We start from the raw sequence: 16067 nt of genomic DNA, 5'->3' as shown, positions 1-16067 counted from the left end.
AGCAAGTATTATTCGACAAAGAATACCAGCAATTAAGTTCAATTATAACGAAATTGGTGGGTGTAATTAACTCTCATATTATTGAGGTTTTAAATTATAAAATAAATGACAATAAAATGAACGGTTTTATTTAAGTACTGCTGTGATGTGCCTTTCTTGGTCGATATAATTAGTTGGACAACGCAACATTTGTTGAGAGGGTCCCAGAGAAATTAATTTTTCGAGAAGATATGTCAATATTCGTGGAATTTAGAGTTTTAATTTCTACGTTCTTCTTTACTGAAGTCAATTGGATGGATAGAAATAATACCAAGACTCATTATTTATTCGTTGATCTACTCATTATTATCAATCTATCTATACATGTATAAATACAGGGATGTATTCATTTCTTTTTCCTATATTTCCTCCTTTTTCTTTCTTAATATCAGCCATTAGATTAGAGAAATGAACGGTCAAGATCAACATTGGGTAATTAAACCCGTGTTGCATTATTTGTCCTATTTTGTGCATTATGAGGGTACAATAGTAATCTAATAATGGCTGGAAACCGCTACGAATAATGCACCACATGGTCACGAGTAATGCATATAATTGACTATATAATGCACAATATGTGAATTGCAATGCATACGAATAAGATGTACCATGTTATGATGTTTGGACACACGTTTCTTGTTTCCCCTAAGGGTTTAATAAGCTTAGGGGCTAGGGTATAGTACGTAGACACGTATGTAATCTTCACATGGTAACGAGTAATGGATATAATTGACTATATAATGCACAATTTGTAAACTGCAATGCATACGAACAAGATGTGCTGTGTTATGATGTTTGACACACGTTTCTTGTTTCCCCTAAGGGTTTAATAAGCTTAGGGGCTATGGTATAGTACGTACGCATTAATAACAAATTATAAAACGATACGAATAATTCACCAAATTGTCACGAGTAATGGATGTTATTAACTATATAATGCACAATATGTGAACTGCAATGCATACGAATAAGATGTACCATGTTATGATGTTTGACACACGTTTCTTGTTTCCCCTAAGGGTTTAATAAGCTTAGGGGCTAGGGTATAGTACGTAGACATTACTAAATGCACGTATGTAATCTTCAATCCGTTGATTAACCCATATACAGAATACCTCTAATAATGCATAATATACTGAGATAATGACAATTAACAGCTACATAATGCACTACCTAAACAAAATAATGCACATACGTATATTCCAATAACAACAATTTGTTAGTAATGTCTACGTACTATACCCTATCCCCTAAGCTTATTAAACCTTTAGGGGAAACAAGAAACGTATGTCAAACATCATAACATGGTACATCTTATTCGTATGCATTGCAGTTCACATATTGTGCATTATATAGTTAATAACATCCATTACTGGTGACAATTTGGTGAATTATTCGTATCGTTTTATAATTTGTTATTAATGCGTACGTACTATACCCTAGCCCCTAAGCTTATTAAACCTTTAGGGGAAACAAGAAACGTGTGTCAAACATCATAACACAGCACATCTTGTTCGTATGCATTGCAGTTTACAAATTGTGCATTATATAGTCAATTATATCCATTACTCGTTACCATGTGAAGATTACATACGTGTCTACGTACTATACCCTAGCCCCTAAGCTTATTAAACCCTTAGGGGAAACAAGAAACGTGTGTCCAAACATCATAACATGGTACATCTTATTCGTATGCATTGCAGTTCACATATTGTGCATTATATAGTCAATTATATGCATTACTCGTGACCATGTGGTGCATTATTCGCAGATACCAAAATGTGGCAGTTACTTTTCCGTCAAATGACAATAATAACCCTGTAATGCATACAACCACCTTCTATAATGCAACACGGAACCAGTTTTATAGAATCAATCTGATCCGTTGATGCCTTAGATCTAACGCGTAATATTAAGAAGGAAAAAGGATCTAAGATGTGAAAAGGAGAATAACGCTCCCCTATAAATACATATATAAAGGAAAATTTTGATAATATTTACTAGAATGTTATTTTAAATAGAAAAGTTTTTATTACTTAAAACCATTCTTTTTCGTTAACGTGATCAATATTTGAAAGGTCAAAACGTCTATATTAAATCAATTTATTAATGTAATTAGAGATGCCCAAGGTTTTCGGTTCCGGCGGTTAACCGCGGAACCGTAACCGCCGGTTCTGGTTCCAGTTCCGAAACGGAACCAGCACTTTTTCTTGAACCGGAACCACCATTTTTTGAACCGCGAGCCGGTTCCGGTTTCAAATTTTACGAACCGAAACCGTGTCGGAACCACCGTTTCGGACGGTTCCAAACAGGAACCGTGAAAACCGTCAGAAAACCGTGAAATCTAGTCGGAACCGCGAAAAATCGCCGGAAACGGGCGGTTCGGAACCGTGAAAAACCGTAAAAAATCACCGGAAAACCGGCAGTTCCGAACCGAAACCGGAACCGTGAAACACCCTCACGGTTCGGTTACGGTTCGACAATTTCCGAAACCGGAACCGGCGGTTCCTAACCGTAACCACCGGTTCCGGAACAGTAACTGTCGGTTCCGGAACCGTGGGCATCTCTAAATGTAACCATAATTCGAAAGATCAATATGTCTATTTATAATAAATAAAATTGGACTAAAAAAGTCCCTAGAAGAATGTTAACCATCTATCATACTTCTATAAATTTGGCTTGCTAAAGGCAATCGACTAAGCTGAGAAAGATATTAGAGAATAGATATTGTTTATGAAAAGAGTATATACACTTCTATAAACATCTTTTGCTGACTGCCGACGGCTAGAGGACTAACTCTCGTCCCAACGGTCAGTGCACTAAGCGGCAGGGGACTGGCCAAATGGAGCTCCTTTCATTTGGGTAGGGATAGAAAGTCTGGCCTCATGCTTAAGGAACGAGGTGTTGAACTACCACGCCAATCATTTTGGTTAATAATAATAGTAATACTTAATTAATATCTAGAGAGCAAAGTTGACCTATGTATATATTGCCAAAATATCTCCTAAAACTTGTAATAAACCTATGGATTATTATTTTTTTGTGACGGTTATAACGTTTAATGGTATCACTTGGCTGTTTAAAAAAGTTTATATGGTGTTTTTAGTTCAACTGTTTTGAATCAATGTTACGAAGGCTTTGTTGATAGAAATAAACTTATATATTCACATGCACATATACAAACTCTAAATTATGATATGGATCGTTATAAAATATCAACAATAAAATAACAGCAACAAAAAATGTCAACTCAATATCAACGGTTGATGTTGTGTTGATATTTTTTGTTGCTATTATTTTATCATCTCTTCACATTTTCTAACAGTCCAGATCATAGTTGGAAGTTTGTATAATATAACAGTTCAAATTATAGTTTGAAGTTTGTATAATACTGTCTATAGAGTTTGCATTTTATAACTATCTCCGGCATATAAATATATTTATTTATGTTTAAGGAGGACAATATATATGGTTTGATGTTTATTCCATAGTGATGGTGTTGAAATAGAGAATGTGGTGTGTGGCTCAAAGTGTTGCATACGACATTCCCGTTAAAACACAACAAACTGTGGGGAAATTTCCCTTTTGAATTTGCCTCTAACCGCAGAAGAAAAACTAGACAGGAAGATTTCATCGATTTGCTTCCCATCTTTCTGTCTCTTTACAGGTTGCTTTAATTTATTTTCATGTTTGAATTGAAGAAGTGCTTTTCATTATATTAATAATTTTTTACATTGCAAAAATGTATTTTATTCCCTGTTTTTAATGAATTGTGTGTGCAAGCATTGCAGATTTGTAATTGTTGGTAGGGTTAAAAGGTGAGAAATGTTCTGCTGTGGAGGTGGGGAGGAAGAAGCCGCCGCGCCTCCACCCAAGCAGCACACCACCCCGCTTAAGCCCCGCAACGCCTATGCCGGCACCGCTGGAGGAGGTATATCGTTGCTTAACACTACATACTCCCTCTATCTCATTAAAATAGTACTATGTTTCTATTCTTCACACGTATAAAAAACACATTTAATGTTTTTTTAAACGTATACATTATATATCCCTTCGGGAACATCCAATAAAATTGGAACGATACAGAGAAGATTATGTTTTTTTTTTTAATTTTTTAAGTTCAAGTTTTTTTCAAAATGGTGTCTAATTTACTAAATAAATAGGTGATCGAGGAGACCCTCGGGGTGGCGGAAGAGGCGGAGCGCCGAAAAAAGCGTTGCCAATTGAGCTTCCGGCATTGGCGTTGATCGACCTAAACCGGTTAACCGATCATTTCGGCCAAAAATCCTTCATCGGCGAGGGCTCCTATGGCCGAGTATACTTCGCCACCCTAAGCGACGGCCGGCCCGCGGCCATCAAGAAGCTCGACTCATCCGAGCCCGAAACCGACATCACCGACATCACCGAGCAGCTCTCCATCGTGTCGAGGCTAAAAAATGAGTATTTTGTGTCACTGTTGGGATATTGCTTTGAAGGAAATAATAAAATTTTAGTGTATGAATATGCGGCAATGGGTTCATTGCATGATGTTTTGCACGGCCGAAAAGGGGTGCAGGGCGCCGAGCCAGGCCCGCTGCTGACGTGGAATCAGAGGGTTAAGATTGCCTATGGCGCGGCCAGGGGCCTTGAGTTTTTGCATGAGAAATGTCAGCCTTCTGTTGTGCATCGTGATATTAGATCAAGCAATGTGCTTTTGTTTGATGATTTTCTTGCTAAGATTGCTGATTATAGCTTGACGAATCAGTCCTCCGACACGGTGGCTCGCCTGCACTCTACTCGTGTTCTTGGCACCTTCGGTTACCATGCTCCTGAGTGAGTTTTTCACCCAATTTTTCTTTACCAAACTCGTACTTGTTCAAAAGTTCTTATTTATAAGGAGTGGATGGAGTATGTCATAACTATATATGGATAGTTTAATAATGCATGTTTTAATTAGGTATGCAATGACAGGACAAATAACTCAGAAGAGTGATGTGTATAGCTTCGGAGTCGTGCTTTTAGAACTCTTGACCGGGAGGAAGCCAGTGGACCACACTATGCCCAAAGGGCAACAAAGTTTAGTCACATGGGTAAGTATATATAGTAGATTTTGCTGAAAAACACAAATGATACAAATTTATTATGGATGTTGAAATTGTATACAGGCAACACCAAGATTGAGTGAAGATAAAGTGAAACAATGCATTGATCCAAAGCTCAAAGAGGACTATCCCCCTAAGGCCATGGCCAAGGTACTCAACAAGAAAAAAAAACACTTAATTTTTTATAAATAGAGGATATGGTTTGAGTGTTTTCCGGCTTGACAGATGGCCGCGGTGGCGGCATTGTGTGTGCAATACGAGGCCGATTTTCGCCCAAATATGACTATCGTGGTTAAGGCATTGCAACCACTTCTCAATGCAAAATCAGCTGGACCTACCGGAGATTCCAATGCATAAACTACAATTTGAAATAGTTTCTATGTAACGATATTCCATGAAGATCATCAAATCCAAAAATCTAACTAAATTTTGTGTCTTCATTGTTAGCCTTTTGCCTCAAGTTGATGTAACTTAGAGATCTTCTAAACATGATAGTAAATTATCAAACATGTTGTTGCCCATGTTAGGATCTACTCCTATAATTCAATTTTATATTTTCTATTCATTATTTTGTGATCAAACCACATATAAACATATCACTACATTTTAATAAGATAATTCTACATAATATCAGTTGTGATATGTATTATAGTATTATGAACTGTATTCAGTTTTAGTAAATTTGACTTATTTAAATGGGAAAATGCACCTAATTTAGTTAAATAATTCCCACATTTTTTAGTAAAATAGAAAAAGAAAAAAAGCTGCAGGGCATTAAAGTAATAAACATAAAGCTGAGGAGGGGAAATGCAAAAAAACAACAATTCGATCGCCAGTTTTTTAGTTGAGCCGTAAGCAAAATTGCAAAGAGAGAGAACCAGAAGCGAAAATGGAAGTAGAAAAGGCGGAAGCAGTGGAATTATGGTGCCGAGAAACGTTACCGAAAGTGATGAAGATTGTCAGTGTGAGGCTCCCTCTAAGAGACCTAATTAATCTTTTGCTCGTCAGCCCTTGGATTAATCGTAATTTGGTTTCTCACCCTTCACTGTGGCTGGTAATTTGTGCTTCTTCACAGTCTATTTCCTCTCAAAGTTGTGAACTTTGATTAACTGGGTGATAGATAGGGTTTTTTCTCAATCAATTCATTGGAACTTTGGGTTTTGTTGATTTTAACTCGTTTCTTGTTATTGGGAAAGTTGGGTTCGTTGTACGATTATTAAATATTCCTCCTTTGAATGTTTTTAGTTAGAGAGAGCTTCTTCTTTTTCAACATAACTTTTTTTTGGGGTTTTTTTTTCAGGTTCTTGATTTTCATGAGATGAGTGATGCAGGGAATCGCCTTGTGGCAGCTCTCTCACTGGTTAATATCTTCTTCTATCTCTCCCCTTTTCTGCTTTAGTGCCATTTATTTCAGCTGTTGTAAATACTTTTGCTGATTCAGAAATATTTGGAAGCATATGCTGAAGAAAGATAGTACTACTACTAGTCTTAGCATTGGACATATTTGAATAAGTTGATCTTGTAAATGAGTACCTATCAAGGAAACCAGTATGTTAATAAAGAGTTATATTGATTTGTGTAGAGGAATCCAATCAAGAATGTCCTTCTATTAGCAGCATTGGCCTGCGCAATATTCGAATTATGTTATGCTTTTATTGAAGGGAGAACATTATTACTGGAGTTGCGTTTGAAGAATCTGTGTGTTATTGTTTTGCAGCCGAGATACCAGAATGTGAAGCATATAAACCTTGAGTTCGCCCGTGATATTGAAGACAAACATCTTGAAAATCTCAAAAACAAGGTGGTGACTGGAAGCTGTTATCTGGTCCTTCTATATCTCTTCGACTCGCTGATCATTTTGGGTGATAAGTTTCTCTTTTATTTTTTAGCGTGGTACATTGGCACTATCATGTAATATATCTAAGTACTAACTTGTTAACTTTCAAATTGATGAACTAGAAAAACTATAGAAATATATCTAAGGTTCTTGCAAAATGCAAAGTATTAGGATGAATGATTTTGTTTCTGAAAATCAGAACGTTGTTTTTGTGTTCATCCTCTTTTCTAATATATGTATATTTAGTAGTGACTGTATTTTTCTCTGCAGTGTGGAAATTCTGTTATGAATGTCGAGACTCTTAATTTGAATGGCTGCCAAAAGATATCTGATATAGGAATTGGATTTGTAACCAGCAATTGCTCAAGATTGAAGGTGTTCTCGATCTACTGGAATGTTAGGTAACTGATACCTGTTCTATGCACTTGGGTGTATTAGTATAGGCTCATTTTAAACTGGCACGAGTAAATCAGCAATAAACGTCCGAACTCGACAGTAACTTAAAACAATTTGTTGCAGGGTGTCAGATCTTGGCATTAGGAACTTGGTTGATAACTGCAAACTAGTGATTGATTTGAACCTGAGTGGTTGTAAGGTATGCTCAATATATTTTTTTGTCTGAGCTGCTATACACTTTTCTTTTATTTAGAATGATCATCTGACATTGGGTGGTTTTATCTGAGACTACAGAATGTCACTGATGAAAGCTTAAAATTGATTGCCGAAAATTATCAAGGATTGCAGTTGTTGAACATAACAAGGTATTATGGCCTTAGTGACCTCTGATGACTATTATTTTAAGTTTTGATGATTCAATTGGATCATATAAATGAGCCATCCCATCTGAAATACCGAACAATATATTCTGATAAATGAGCCATCCCATCTAAAATACCGATCAGTGATAATGCACCAAGTTATCTCTTTGTTTCGAAAGTAATACCTTATCCTATCTCATGAGTCCTGACAAGCTTTGCTACTTTAGATGTGTCAAGATAACGGACAAGGGTTTGGATATGATACTGGTCAAGTGCTCCTCACTTCATAGCTTGAATCTTTACGCCCTTTCCAGGTAAAGTTAATAAAATATTTCTCAGAATATAAAGCACTGAGAATATTAAGAACGATTATTCTAATATATATATCTACGTCCATACAGTTTCACAGATGCCGCCTACAAGAGGATATCGCTCTTGACTCACCTTCGATTTTTAGATCTCTGTGGTGCTCAGGTATATATAATAATCCATTCAAGAAACAAATTTTTGGTTAAAGAATTCACTTTAGCACAATAAAAATGACTCCGGGTTACTTTTCAGAATCTGTCTGATGATGGCCTTTCTTGTATAGCTAAGTGCAAGAACCTAACTTCGCTAAATTTGACATGGTACGTGGAATGTCAGTGGCTGTCCCGTTTGTCATTTGATGAAACTAAAATAGCATATTCATACCCCCAAGTGCTTGTGTCCTTTATATGAACAGGTGCGTGCGCATCACTGATCAAGGAGTTGTCTCTCTTGCAGAAGGCTGCAAGTCTCTAGAGTTTCTGAGGTGAGTATTTAGAACATTAATATATATTAATATGAGTTTCTGATGTTTTTTATGCCTAAAATATTGCGACTACGATATGATTCTTGAATTAGTTGACATATTTAGTCTGTTGAGACTCTGATGTGATTTACTAGTGCAGCCTTTTTGGAATAGTGGGAGTTACAGACAAGAGCTTGGAGGCTCTGTCAGGCTGCTGTTCAGCTACGCTTACAACGCTCGATGTAAACGGTTGTATCGGCATAAAGGTACCCTGATTTCCTGCATCATAGATACAATATACCTACTTGTAATAAGGGAGTGGATCCTCTGCTGTGGTGGGAACACAGCAGAGGCTGCTGTGCCTAAAACGACGCCGTATCACCTCAATTTACACTTTCCCATTTCCACAAAAACGACGCCGTTTAAGAGAAGGGGGACACGTTTCATATATCTTGCATTTTTGTATCTCTATGCTGGCGGTATATACATACAGAATTACATATCTCATCATCCCTTTTTTCTTCTTCTGCTTCTTTATTTCTAAACATTTCAACTTTTTCCTTTTTTTCTCTATATATTTCTTCTCAATATAATCGATCTTGCTAGAATTCAAGGAAACTTAAATCTTGGGTCTAAATCATATTTGAGGAAGTATATTTGGATTATTTTTGTGTTTTTGAGCAAAATATGTTTGGATTAGATTTCTCGCGATTACTCACGAAGATAATTGGGTTGTGTTAGACAAAAAAGAAAAAAAAAGTGTGGAAGTAAGTTTTATTAGAACCAAAATTACGAAGGACACGATAATTTACGGGATGAAGAAAACCCCCATTGTCGAAAACTTGAAAAAACATGTACTCCATATCTCTTTGCAATATTCTTCGCATTACAACTGGACTGTTGAAAGATGAAGAAATGATTCTATATCTTGTATTCCCGTAGTGAAAAAAAATAAGAGAATGATTAAGGAAAAAGTGTCCCTCTTCTTTTAAACGACGTCGTTTTTGTGGAAATGGGAAAGTGTAAATTGAGGTGATACGGCGTCGTTTTAGGCACAGCAGCCTCTGCTGTGTTCCCACCACAGCAGAGGATCCACTCCCTTGTAATAATTCTATCAATATTTATAGTGTGTTCATAATGTTTCAGAGGCGAAGCCGTGATGAATTGCTGCAGTTGTTTCCCAAGTTGGTATGCTTTAAAGTCCATAGCTGAAATGGAGAAAGATGATTTGGGTGCAGACTGTCTTTGAAATTTAACTAATGCCATTCCATGTTCGGAAAGTTTTGGATGTAATTCTTTGACATTTTCCCTAGAAAGGTTGCATTGGATATAGAATTACGTTGCAAAATTTAGAGTTTAGATTTGAAGTCAACTCGATCGTTAAATACAATGCCAAGAAAGAAAACAAGGATATTCATTAAGAAGGAATATGGATGTTTAGTAAAAAATAAGAACCAAATAAACCTTAGAGCATCCGCAGTGGGACGGATGTCTAGGTGGACATCTCGACGGACCTTTCAAAAACACCTCCTGTTAGGTCATAAGGATCTCCCATTGCATTGTTACGTCATAAGGACATCCCACTGCACAATAGCGGACATACCTAAGGACATCCCGACGGACATCCACAATAATAAAAATTCACAAATTCACCAAATTAAATAATTTACGAAATTAAAATTTCGACGCGAATACGGACGGAGAAAGTGCAATGATAATTTCATTAAATAAAAAAAATAAAAAAGTACATTTCAACAAAAAAAAATACTAAACAAATTACATTATAAATATCAATGACGACCCCTCCGCGTCCATAGCTCTTCAACTATATCGTTCTGGAGTCGAATATGGGTCTGTCGTTGGCGCATGTCGGCAAATGCATGGACCCGATCGGCCTCTTCATGGGGTATCCCCATACGTACAATGGCGGTGGCCACGCCATGGCTTGAACCTGCAGCATCAACATCATCATTGGCCCAATTAGTCAGTGCTGGACCTTCATCTTCGACAATCATGTTGTGCATGATAATACATGCGTACATGACATCAGCGATGCTGTTAATATACCACATCCGTGATGGATCCTTCACTGCCGCCCATCGAGCTTGGAGCACACCAAATGCCCGCTCCACATTCTTGTGCGCTGCCTCCTGACGACCCGCAAAATAGATCTTTTCTTCTGTTGCGCATCTGATCGTCTTCATAAAGACGGGCCACATAGAGTATATCCTATCCGCCAAATAATAGCTCATATTGTATTGGTTGCCGTTGGCGACGAAACTGACGGCCGGACCAACGCCCATGCACTGCTCGTTGAAAATGGGCGACGGCTGGAGGACGTTGATGTCGTTGTTCGACCCGGCTACTCCAAAATACGTATGCCAAATCCACAGCCGGTAGTCAGCTACCTCTTCAAGGATCATCGTGGGATTCTTGCCCTTGAAACCGGTAGTGTACGGCCCTTTCCAAGCGGCGAGGCAGTTCTTCCACTCCCAATGCATACAATCTATGCTGCCCAACATTCTCGGAAACCCGTGCTGACTCCCGTGCATATCCATCAGAGTCTGGCAATCTTCGGGGTTAGGCTTCCGAATATACCTATCCCCGAATATCTCCCTAACGCCCTCACAAAAATACTGTAGACATTCGCGGGCAGTCGTCTCGCCGATGTGGAGGTACTCATCGAACATATTGGCCGCACCTCCGTATGTCAATTGCCTGATTGCGGCAGTGCACTTCTGTATGGGCGTGTGACTGCGTTTATCAACCGCATCCTCCCTCATCCTGAAATACTCGCATCGACGCTCTAAAGCGCCCACGATACGCAGAAATAGCGGACGACGCATCCTAAAACTCGCCGGAACATGTTCTCCCCAAACCGTGGCTCTGGAGCGAAGTAGTCCTCATACAAAAGACAGTGTGCAGCGACATGGTCCTGGGGTACTATAGCTCGACGATGGATGGGTAGAGCCGGCTGCTGCTGCAAGGCCGCTTGTATCAAACGATTTATCTCCCTGGACATAACGGCCCGCACCTCTTCTTTAATTCACCGGCGTAAGTCATCAGCACCCCCACCACTACCACCCGCACCACTACCACTACCACTAGCAATATTTTATATAAAAGAAATGTAGAGAGAGAGAAACTCGTTACAACAAATGGTTCGAATAAAATGAAGTTAAACGAGACGTATATATAGAGTTTTTTTATAAAAAAAAAATCGGGATGTTCGTCGAGACGTCCGTCGTGGCACCGCAATGGCGGACGTCATAACGGACGTCGTCGGAAAGCCAAGAAACTCCAATGTCCGCAAGCGACATCCGCATCCACAAGTTTACACCTAATGGCAGAAGTACCACGCAGACGTCCGACACACCAGTCCAACATCCGCTAGGACGCCCGCCGGTGCAAATGCTTTTGTTTTATAATCGATTGTGATTGAAAAAAGAAAAAAGTTCTTTAAATCATGAACATCACAAAATAGTAAAATTATTTTTAAAATCAAGGACAAAAGAAGAATATGATACTAAAAGGTCACAAAGAAAACAAAGCTGAAATTGAAACAATCTACGGCAAAATAAATAAAGCTCGATATGTAATTGCTAGAATTGAACAGGTAAAAGTGATACACAAAACGGGTCTGTATTATCAATTTCCAACTAATTGTTCATCACAAAAATATCAAAGGAATCCTCAGTAACCACCTTTGAGATCATTAACCACATCATAGGGGATTGGAGTTACAGTCTCTAATGTTGCCCCTCCCACCATGAATCCAGGCTTTGGACCTTCTGGCTGCCTCTTCGTGCTGATGATTTTACCCTGTGCCTTTGCCTCTGCCTTCAGCTGGTCGTTCTTCTTTATCCTCACCATCACTTCTTCATGGCAACGTGACTGCTGAACGTGTTCAATGCGGACATGAATTCTTTTCTTTATAATTCTGTTACCAACCTGGAATCAAGTATAACACAACAGACAATGGTCAATAAGGATGAGATACCAAAAGTACATGATTTATGTAATAACCCAAAACATAATATAATTCTTATTATGAACATAGCATATTAAGCAAATAAGAAGTGGTGTCTCAGACATCCAAGGAGGGAGAAAGCAGCATAAGCTCTCAAGCCTGGCGAAGGTGAAAACTCTTAGACGGACACTGCGAATGTTTTGAGAAACAGCCTTAGAGTTTATATCACAGACACCAAATACAACATTTCATTTAAAGAACATCTTGGTAAAAACATTCAAAATATCATGTCTCTATACCTACGATTCATGCTAAAATTAGAGTAATCAGAATTTTAAGCAAACACACAAAAATACTCTTCGAAAGCAAATTCAAGGTAGCATTCTTTATCACTCGCAAAAAACTGAGCATCCACAATTTAGGTAACACACTACAAGAAAATTGGGATTTTCAAAAACATCACATATATCTTTTATTTATGAGCATAGTATATTAAGAAAATTGTAGTGTCTCAGACATCCTAGGAAGGATAAAGCAGCATAAGCTCTCAAGCCTGGCGAAGGCGAAAGCTCTTGGGCGGCCACTGCGAATGTTTCGAGAAACAGCCTTAGATTTTATCATCACAGACACCAAATGTAATCCCAAAATCACAATGGCTCTATCAAATGCAACAATTCAATAATCAGAAGCACAGAAAGGTACTCTAACAAAACGTATTTAAGGTATTTTTCTTTACAAATTTCTAAAACCGAGCATCCACAAATTAGGCAACACAACGACAAATAAAAAATATACATTAAAAACAAGAAAATGGGGATCTCACTCATTCAAGGAAGAATATACGCATCAAAAGCTCTCAATTGATCCCAAATAGAATAAAAAACATACAATTTGAATACGAGAAGCAAAAATACAGAAACGAAACATATCCGGCATTAAGGGGGCGAGGGATACCTGCTTGTTGACTTCAACGCCGACGGCACGCTTGGTGACGTTCCAGACGCGACCAGTTCGGCCGTGGTAGAATTTGTGGGGCATGCCTTTGTGGATGGAGCCGTTAACCTTAACATCAACATAGTCTCCGGTTTTGTAGGTGCGGAGGTAGGTGGAGAGGTGGGTCGGACCCTTCTTCCTGAAGGCCCGAGAGAAGGAATCTCTGGTGCGCGACCTCAATCCGTGGCCAGCCGGCATTGTTCTGATGGATTGAGCTGAATCTGAGTGTTAGGTTAGCGATTGGGGAAGATGAATGGTATATATAATGGGGATAAAATTAGGGTTTTACGCTATTCGGAGGGGGATGGGCCTTCTCGATGCGTGTAATTGGGCAATTGGGCTATTGGGCTTGCTAATTGGGTCTTTATATGTTTGTGGAATTTTATTTTCAAACTTACTTAGCAAACAAACCCATGTTATATTTTTCCGCCGTAGAATTCCCAAAGAGGAGTGAGAATATATCATTTACTTGTGCTGGTACATAAGGTAAAATAGAGAACAGTATTACAAAAGTATAAAATTGTTATCGAGAAAAAAAGTGAGAAAAAGTATAAAATTGTTATCGAGAAAAAAAGTGAGAAAAAGTACAAATATTTTAAATTTTCAAAAATTCTTCTAGCAATAAAAGTTAGAAACATGTAGAGATATTTTTTTATGTCAAAGTTGAAGAACCAAAAATGTGGTTCACTGTTCAGAAAATACTAGTAATAAATTTTGGCCAATTATGTCTTCAAGAGGTTTAGGAACAAAATAGGAAAGAAAGGTTGAGAATAATCTAAAATGTGATTTATGATTTTTCAAAGACATGTACTGATATTCATTTCATGGATCTAAAATATACTACCTCCGTCCACCAAAAATAGATCTAATTATGTATGACACGAATTTTATTGTGCAATTGATAAAGTATTTGGAGTGTTTCGGATGCCACATGGGTTTTAATGTTGGCCTTCTCTCTCTTCCTCATTCCTCTCCTTTTCTTCTTCACACCTTTCTGTCTCTCCAGGTTTCATAGCAGACTGAATTAAATGGCGCTTTATAAGTTGTTTCAAAACTTACTTGAGAAGCTATCATTTTATTGGACTATCAATGCAGCCAATAGTTATGTTTCCACCCAAATAGCATTCCTGTAAATAATCACACTAACTACCACTCTAGATATAGATATAGAAATGCAACTTTTGATTTATTTCCCTTGAATTTAACCTTTTAAATTTGACTAAAAAATCATACAAATGAAGTAGTAGTAGTATTATTTTGGGACATACTATGATTCCTCTTTATTCAAGTAAAAGTTAAAAAAGACATTTTCCTATAACCATTTCATCTCCCCCAAAATAAAGGGACACCGATCTCAATCCTTTGTCATGCCCTTGTAACTGTATTTGCGAGAAACAATTCTCTCTTTCTTTACTCTTTCTCTCTCAAAATCCGCCATGGCCAGAGCTGCGGTTATCTTCCTCGCATTCACCATTCTCACCCTCTCATCCCTATCCCTTTCCACAAACTCGTTCTCAACAAAACTGAACAAACGAGAAATGGGGATATCAACGAAGCGAGAGAAGCTAAGTCACCTCCACTTCTACTTCCACGACATCGTCAGCGGGCGCAGCCCCACCGCTAGCTGTCCCCGTGGCCGAGGCCGCCGCCACCAACTCCTCCGCCACTGGCTTCGGCATCGTGATGATGATCGACGACCCCCTCACCGCCAGCCCCGACGCGGGCTCCAAGATCGTGGGGAGAGCGCAGGGGCTCTACGCCTCCGCCGACTTGAGCCGGACGGGGCTCCTGATGGCGCTCAATTTCGCATTTTTTGGAGGGAAAATTCAACGGAAGCACGCTCAGCGTGCTGGGCCGGAACGCGGTGTTCTCGGCCGTGAGGGAGATGCCGATCGTCGGGGGCAGCGGCGTCTTCCGGTTCGCGAGAGGGTATGTGCACGCGAGGACTCATTTCTTTGACCTCAAAACGTTGAATGCTGTTGTTCAATATGATGTCTACGTTTTGCATTATTAATAGGCTCTTGTGATCGATTTTTCAGTATTGCATGTGTTTGTTGTAAACCCTAGTGGATATAACAAATAAGGATGATCCTTTTATTTAAAAGAGATCGAGAGAAAAATGGTTGAAATATTATTACTAGATGATGAGATTTACTTGATTAGAAAGACATGTTCACCGTAAGTAATAGTAGTATGAACTAGTTTTTGTGAAGAGACAAATATGAATTGAACGAATACTCCCTCCATTCGTCATTTATAGTCTCATTTTGACTCGGCGCGATTTTTAAAAAATTGTTTAACTTTGTAAAGAAAAATGGAGAAATGAGTTAGTGGAGTGTGGACTCCACTTTTATATATTGATTTTATAATAAGTGTGTGGATATAGTGATTTAATTGAATGGTGGGGACCACTTACCTAAAATGAAAAAAAACACATGGGACTTTAAATAGTGGTTGTTCGAAGGTGCTGCATAGATTTTAATAAAAATGATCAAGTTATTCAAGTGTAATAAAAATGTCGATTGGGCGATGGTTTAAGATAATTAAAGACTAATTAAAGAATAGTATTAATTTTTATGGTAATAATAAAACTAGGCATATCTAATTTCAAGGATAG

At 38.3% G+C, this 16067-nt stretch overlaps 3 protein-coding genes, 2 non-coding genes and 1 pseudogene across 8 annotated transcripts; 3 read left to right on the top strand and 3 right to left on the bottom strand.

The window, feature by feature from the left end:
* Window positions 1-3650: 3650 nt before the first annotated feature.
* LOC121768125 (probable protein kinase At2g41970) lies at window positions 3651-5630 on the top strand. The gene is made up of 6 exons (XM_042164504.1): window positions 3651-3706; window positions 3831-3970; window positions 4203-4851; window positions 4976-5108; window positions 5184-5270; window positions 5346-5630. The coding sequence occupies exons 2-6, from the start codon at window positions 3865-3867 to the stop codon at window positions 5475-5477; spliced, it is 1107 nt and encodes a 368-aa protein (XP_042020438.1). The 5' UTR covers window positions 3651-3706; window positions 3831-3864; the 3' UTR covers window positions 5478-5630.
* A 322-nt stretch (window positions 5631-5952) lies between these two features.
* Window positions 5953-9835, top strand: LOC121769480 (F-box protein At3g58530-like). Of its 4 annotated transcripts, none has more exons than XM_042166299.1 (12): window positions 5953-6174; window positions 6421-6480; window positions 6838-6921; window positions 7228-7358; window positions 7477-7552; window positions 7648-7718; window positions 7943-8029; window positions 8117-8189; window positions 8277-8344; window positions 8440-8508; window positions 8662-8753; window positions 9634-9835. In XM_042166299.1, exons 1-12 carry the CDS (start codon window positions 6010-6012, stop codon window positions 9645-9647), a joined length of 990 nt encoding a protein of 329 aa, XP_042022233.1. In that variant the 5' UTR covers window positions 5953-6009; the 3' UTR covers window positions 9648-9835. The 4 variants fall into 4 exon arrangements, 3 of the variants coding, with proteins under 3 accessions (XP_042022233.1, XP_042022232.1, XP_042022234.1); XR_006043588.1 differs by having other exon boundaries at window positions 5954-6174; window positions 8643-8753; window positions 9634-9688; XM_042166298.1 differs by having other exon boundaries at window positions 5954-6174; window positions 8648-8753.
* Window positions 9836-12065: 2230 nt separating this feature from the next.
* On the bottom strand, window positions 12066-13688 carry LOC121769357 (60S ribosomal protein L21-1-like). Its single transcript, XM_042166136.1, has 2 exons — window positions 13412-13688; window positions 12066-12438 (listed from the first exon to the last, which is right to left on the bottom strand). Exons 1-2 carry the CDS (start codon window positions 13646-13648, stop codon window positions 12181-12183), a joined length of 495 nt encoding a protein of 164 aa, XP_042022070.1. The 5' UTR covers window positions 13649-13688; the 3' UTR covers window positions 12066-12180.
* Window positions 12571-12691, bottom strand: LOC121769609. The gene has a single exon (XR_006043632.1). It is a non-coding gene; the product is annotated as a small nucleolar RNA SNORD14 (small nucleolar RNA).
* Window positions 12965-13086, bottom strand: LOC121769608. The gene has a single exon (XR_006043631.1). It is a non-coding gene; the product is annotated as a small nucleolar RNA SNORD14 (small nucleolar RNA).
* Window positions 13689-14844: 1156 nt separating the features above from the next.
* On the top strand, window positions 14845-15564 carry LOC121767925 (annotated as a pseudogene).
* Window positions 15565-16067: the final 503 nt, after the last annotated feature.

The sequence above is a fragment of the Salvia splendens genome, chromosome 15 (genome assembly GCF_004379255.2).
Source record: "Salvia splendens isolate huo1 chromosome 15, SspV2, whole genome shotgun sequence".
Lineage (NCBI taxonomy): Eukaryota > Viridiplantae > Streptophyta > Magnoliopsida > Lamiales > Lamiaceae > Salvia > Salvia splendens.
The sequence above is the reverse complement of the archived record's forward strand: the minus strand, read 5'-3'. Positions and strand labels throughout refer to the sequence as shown.

Bases quoted from the DNA above. Each gene is read 5' to 3' on its own strand.
- LOC121768125 (XM_042164504.1), top strand. From the start codon at position 3,865: ATGTTCTGCTGTGGAGGTGGGGAGGAAGAAGCCGCCGCGCCTCCACCC. The intron at 4,852-4,975 runs GTGAGTTTTTCA...TGTTTTAATTAG, and splicing joins TTCGGTTACCATGCTCCTGA to GTATGCAATGACAGGACAAA. The intron at 5,271-5,345 runs GTACTCAACAAG...CCGGCTTGACAG, and splicing joins CCCCTAAGGCCATGGCCAAG to ATGGCCGCGGTGGCGGCATT.
- LOC121769480 (XM_042166298.1), top strand. From the start codon at position 6,010: ATGGAAGTAGAAAAGGCGGAAGCAGTGGAATTATGGTGCCGAGAAACG. The intron at 8,030-8,116 runs GTAAAGTTAATA...ACGTCCATACAG, and splicing joins AATCTTTACGCCCTTTCCAG to TTTCACAGATGCCGCCTACA. The intron at 8,754-9,633 runs GTACCCTGATTT...ATAATGTTTCAG, and splicing joins ACGGTTGTATCGGCATAAAG to AGGCGAAGCCGTGATGAATT.
- LOC121769357 (XM_042166136.1), bottom strand. From the start codon at position 13,648: ATGCCGGCTGGCCACGGATTGAGGTCGCGCACCAGAGATTCCTTCTCT. The intron at 12,439-13,411 runs GTATCCCTCGCC...ACTTGATTCCAG, and splicing joins GCGTTGAAGTCAACAAGCAG to GTTGGTAACAGAATTATAAA.